This window comes from Lithobates pipiens, unplaced genomic scaffold (assembly GCF_037356315.1).
Source record: "Lithobates pipiens isolate NorthernLeopardFrog02 unplaced genomic scaffold, aLitPip1_a1.2 Scaffold_27, whole genome shotgun sequence".
In the NCBI taxonomy this organism is placed as follows: Eukaryota; Metazoa; Chordata; class Amphibia; order Anura; family Ranidae; genus Lithobates; species Lithobates pipiens.
The window spans coordinates 103,022,144-103,028,143 of record NW_027507788.1 but is presented as its reverse complement, the minus strand read 5'-3'; the positions used below and the strand labels follow the sequence as shown (position 1 = coordinate 103,028,143).

General features: G+C 42.0%; 1 protein-coding gene across 1 annotated transcript in view; it reads left to right on the top strand.

Annotated features, from left to right (window-relative positions):
- Positions 1-6,000, top strand: part of LOC143934034 (C-Jun-amino-terminal kinase-interacting protein 4-like) — a 167,814-nt gene that overhangs the window by 46,814 nt on the left and 115,000 nt on the right. The window contains exon 5 of the mRNA XM_077457281.1: positions 1,214-1,309. Coding sequence (XP_077313407.1) covers positions 1,214-1,309 — 96 coding nt within the window. The remainder of the gene's footprint in view (positions 1-1,213; positions 1,310-6,000) is intronic.

The following is a 6,000-nucleotide window of genomic DNA, read 5'->3' as shown; positions in this document are numbered from 1 at the left end:
GGCAGTGGTGAGGCTGCTGCATTGAAGGCAGTGGTGAGGCTGCTGCATTGAAGGCAGTGGTGAGGCTGCTGCATTGAAGGCAGTGGTGAGGCTGCTGCATTGAAGGCAGTGGTGAGGCTGCTGCATTGATGGCAGTGGTGAGGCTGCTGCATTGATGGCAGTGGTGAGGCTGCTGCATTGATGTACAGGACTGATGAGGCTGCATTGATGGGCACTGACCCTTATTTTGCTTCAAAGTTCCTTATTTAAAATTTAAGTTTTTCTCCTGAAGCTTCCCTCTTAAAGTGGGAGTAAACCCGCTGACATTTTTTTTTTTTCAGACCTGCAAGGGAAAAGGCATAATGAGCTAGTATGCACCGCATACTAGCTCATTGTGAAATACTTACCTTAGACTGAGGCCCCGACATCTCACCTGATCCACGCCAAGGGAGCTGACATGTTCCCTCTGCGTGTCTTCCGGGTATCCCGGCTCCGGCGCTGTGAGTGGCATGCGCGCAGGAGATTTTTTTCCGGCAGGACCCGGCATCTGCCGGGCTTTCAGCGACTCATTGCGAGAGGAATATATCCTAAGCCATACAGGTTTAGGATATATTTTTTTTACCTACAGGTAAGCCTATAATAAAAATAAGCCTATAAATATTTTAAAAGTAAAAAAAAAACCCACTATACAACCGCTTTAAAATGATTGTGCATGTTATACGCCGATAAATATGGTACCCAGCAATATAAATAGCAATTTAACATGTCAATGATTGTTAAAATTTACTTTAATTGACATCAATGGAAGGCAATGCACATCCATTCTTCAAACATTTTTATGTATTTTCATGCATGTTTAGGCATGAGCCCCTTATAGTAAGCGTGCCTATGGAGACTGGAGTTCTGTGTGCTCAGGAGCATCCAATACTGAGTTGTGCAGCTTTCCTAAGGGCCCATTCGCACCAGCAGTACAAGCAAGTTATGCTCCCTATAACACGTCTCCTGTTATGTAGGGGCTATGCATTGTCGCAAGGCATTACATATTTTTTTTTTTAATATCACAAAAACCATTTGATTAATTTCTGTGCACTGCAACACATGGCGATGTGGTGTAATCTCAATTGCTATAGGAACCCAGCATGTATGCGACTACAGTGATAGTAACACAGGTTGTCAGTTTCTTTGTATAGAGGCTACAATGGTAGATTATTTTTTGTATTTTCTATTTTTTTGTACAGGTATTGAAGAGCTACAAAGAACTGCGGTACCAAAGATCTCTTTCATTAGAAGCCGCCCGACTTTCTGGTCGGAACACTCCCTTGCAGGGCATGTGAGTAGTTTTAATATACACTTGTTCTGTAGTTGTATTTTTGTATGCTTCTATGTATGCTCATATAATTCTGGTAGCTATATGCTGTATATGTAAATTAGATTAGAAAAAAAATGTGCTGTCTCCTTAAATATTACAAAATCAAACTGTGCAATGCGTGACCTAATAAAAATTGACATCTACAGCATGATTCACTTCTGTAAAAATATGCTACGAATATGAATCCTAGGAGCAAAAATCATAATTAATAAATCATCATAACAAGTAAAGTCCATAAAAAAAGGTGCTGGTGTGCTTTGCTGTAAATAATCAATTACAAAGGTGCTCCAAAAATGCCCGTGAGATAATGCAGCCTCTTACGGACCCAGATGATTTAAAATGATAGAGATCATAAGTGCCAGCGTTTATCCAGAGAGCCGACAAAGGCAGCAGAATGCTGTTCAAATTAATGGCACCTGTGGATGACCCGACGGCCCACTTTCCGGCTTCTATTAGGCCTCTTTCACACGAGATGGATTTGTGATGATCCGCCCCGTGGACATCCGCTTGCTCAGAGAGGATCACTCCGTCGATCCCCACTAAGCAGGATGACAGGTCTGTCTCTGCACACTGCGCAGAGATGGACTTGTCAGAGCACCGCTCTCCCCTATGGGAGATCGGATGATGGCGGACCGCAGAGTCTATCGTCACCCGATCCGATCCACAGACGGATGGAAAAGTAGCTTTTTCTTCCGCCGCACTTTTTTGGATTAGAGCGGGTCGGATGTCGGCAGACATGTCTCCGCTGACATCCGACGCTCCATAGACCTCTATGGAGCATCCGTTCAGGTCCTAAAAAACTGACAGGCGGACCTGAACGGATCGTTCATATGAAAGAGGCCTAAAGCCTCTATACACCTTCCAGATGAACTCCGACACTCATGATAATAAACATAAAGGGTATGCCAATAATCCACTCCCAGTGCTAACCAGGAAGAGAAAAAGTTCAACACGAAGAGCATTTTCTAAAAGATATATACAGATGAAGACAGCAGATATAGTTACGTAGTTAGTTAGGTTGAAAAAAGACACAAGTCCATCTAGTTGAACCAAAAAAAGAATACAATCCCATATACCTAATTCTATACCCACAGTTGATGCAGGGGAAGATGAAAAACTCCAGCAAAGCATGATCCAGTTTGCTATAGCAGGGGAGAAAATTCCTTCCTGATCCCCCGAGAGGAAATCCGATTTTCCCTGGATCAACTTTACCTATAAATGTCAGTACCCAGTTATATTATATACATTTAGGTAAGAATCCAGGCCTTTTTTAAAGCAATCTACTGAGCTAGCCAGAACCACCTCTAGAGGGAGTCTATTCCACATTTTCACAGCTCTTACTGTGAAGAAACCTTTCTGTATTTGGAGATGAAATCTCTCTTCTCCTCTAGATGTAGAGTGCCCCCTTGTCCTCTGTGATGACCTTAAAGTGAATAACTCAACACCAAGTTCACTATATGGACCCCTTATATATTTGTACATGTTGATAATATCCCCCCTTAATCTCCTCTTAAGAGTGAATACATTCAGTTCCTCTAATCTTTCCTCATAGTTGAGCTCCTCCATGCCTCTTATCAGTTTAGTTGCCCTTCTGTGCACTTTCTCCAGTTCACCGATATCCTTTTTGAGAACTGGTGCCCAAAACTGAACGGCATATTCCAGATGAGGTCTTACTAATGATTTGAACAGGGCAAAATGATATCTCTCTCTCTGGTGTCCATACCTCTCTTAATACAAGAAAGGACTTTTCTTGCTTTGGAAACCGCAGCTTGGCATTGCATGAAATTATGATCTACCAGAACCCCCAGATCCTTCACCACCACGGATTGCCCCAATTGTACTCCCCCTAGTATGTATGATGCATGTATATTATTAGCCCCCAAGTGCATAACTTTACATTTATCAACATTAAACCTCATTTGCCACATAGTCGCCCAATTAGACAATATACATGTAAAACTTATGTAGGCTGATTTGTTTCATCTCTGTGTATCATCTGAGGCTGTTCCCTTCACTGGGTATATGTGAGGGATTACATCCACATTCAGCTGGCCATACAGGGATTGAAATCTGGGCAGTTCAGCTGGGAACAGACGTATTTTGATCCATGTGTGGGCACTGTGGTGTACAGAAGTCGATCTACTGATAAACTTCTATACAGCCACTCGTTGGCTTTTTCCTGCTCAATCAGCGCCACAGGCTATGACTGCAGTGCTGATCAATGCATTCTGATGTCGGGAAGTCTCTTCATCAGAATATAAAGTTCAGCGTGGAGGATTCCTCCATCCACCTCAAATATGAGGAAATTGGGTCAGTATTTTCCCTCAATCTCCTGGCTGAAGGAAAAAAACTGACTAATGTGTTGGCTGTCTTTGTGTATAAATTTGTGTGTACTTATTTATGGAAGGGATAGATGAGTAAATGTACAGACAATCGTAGAAAATGCTATAAGAAAATGTTTCAAATATTAGATCTTGAATGAATACAACTTCTACCGGTAACACATACTAAATTGGTTGTAAACCTCTGACCTGAAATACGAACAAAGCATAGTGTGTACCTGTCTCAATATAGAACACTAAGGGGTTGATTTACTAAAACTGATGCACTCAGAATCTACAGCTGTGCATTGTAGCCAATCAGCATCTGACTTGAACTTGTTCAATTAAGCTTTGGCAATAAAACCTGGAAGCTGATTGGCTTCTTTGCAGAGTTGCTGAAGATTTTGCACTCTCCAGTTTTTTAATAAATAACCCCCTAAGTATCCGTTCAATTTGCTGCTTTGTTCCACTTCTATCTGCATGAATCACTTCTGACAGGTTTTCCTGACACCAAGTAAAAGGGTGCGGGAGCTCTAGCACACAGCCTGTGAATGACAGCCTCAGCTCTGTTCCTGTGTGCTGTGTGTAGGCGGGTGTGTCCCTCTAATCGGCTCCCAGAGCTCTCTTCACTGAGCTCTGCAGAGTGTAGCTTCAGCTCCCCGTCCCCTGCTATCTGGAAGCTCAGACAAGCTGTGCTGTAGAGAAGATAGGGTTGCAAATAAACAGGTACAACTTATGTAGAAGGTGTGTTTCATCTTTGTGTATCACTCAAGGCTAGTCACTTAACTGAGTACATGTAAGAGTTTAGAACCCAATTCATTTAAGCATGGTATATTTCTGCAAGTTACATAGTTACATAGTTAGTCAGGTTGAAAAAAGACACAAGTCCATCCAGTTCAACCTTAAAAACAAATAAATAAAATAAAAAATAATCGTACAATCCAGATACCCAATTTTATGCCCACAATTGATCCAGAGGAAGGCGAAAAACAGCAGGGGAAAAAAATTCCTTCCTGATCCCCCAATAGGCGATCGGATTTTCCTTGGATCAACTTTACCTATGTTAGTACCTAGTTATATTATGTACCATCAGGAAAGTATCCAAGCCTTTCTTAAAGCAGTCTACTGAACTGGCCAGAACCACCTCTGGCGGGAGTCTATTCCACATTTTCACAGCTCTAACTGTGAAGAAACCTTTCCGTACTTGAAGATGAAATCTCTTTTCCTCTAGACGTAAAGAGTGCCCCCGTGTCCTCTGGGTTGACCGTACAGAGAACAACTCAACACCAAGTTCACTATATGGACCCCTAATGTATTTGAACATGTTGATCATATCCCCCCTTAATCTCCTCTTCTCAAGAGTGAATACATTTAGTTCCTCTAATCTTTCCTCATAGCTGAGTTCCTCCGTGCCTCTTATCAGTTTGGTTGCCCTTCTCTGCACTTTCTCCAGTTCCCCGATATCCTTTTTGAGAACTGGTGCCCAAAACTGAACGGCATATTCCAGGTGAGGTCTTACTAATGATTTGAACAGGGGCAAAATTATATCTCTTTCTCTGGAGTCCATACCTCTCTTAATACAAGAAAGGACTTTGCTCGCTTTGCAAACAGCAGCTTGGCATTGCATGTTGTTATTGAGCTTATGGTCTACCAAAACCCCCAGATCCTTCTCCACTATGGATCCCCCCAGTTGTACTCCCCCTAGCATGTATGATGCATGCATATTCTTAGGCCCCAAGTGCATAACTTTACATTTATCAACATTAAACCTCATCTGCCACATAGTCGCCCAATTAGACAGTGTATTGAGGTCGGCTTGTAAATTGGAGACATCCTGTAAAGACGTTATTCCACTGCATATCTTAGTGTCATCTGCAAAGACAGAAATATTACTTTTGATCCCAGACCCAATATCATTTATAAAGATGTTAAAAAGTAAGGGTCTCAGCACTGAACCTTGGGGTACACCACTGATAACCTTAGACCATTCAGAGTAAGAATCATTAATCACTACTCTCTGAATTCTGTCTTCTAGCCAATTTTCTATCCATTTACAAACTGATATTTCCAAACCTGTAGACTTTACCTTACACATGAGCCGTGTGTGGGGAACTGTATCGAATGCTTTTGCAAAATCCAAGTATACCACGTCCACCGCCACCCCTCTGTCCAAGGTTTTACTTACCTCCTCATAAAAAGAAATCAGATTTGTCTGACAACTTCTGTCTTTCATGAATCCATGTTGTCTGTTGCTTAAAGTGTTTTTGTTCAGCAAGAACTCGTCGATGTGGTCTTTTATTAAACGCTCCAGTATCTTCCCAGCTATAGAAG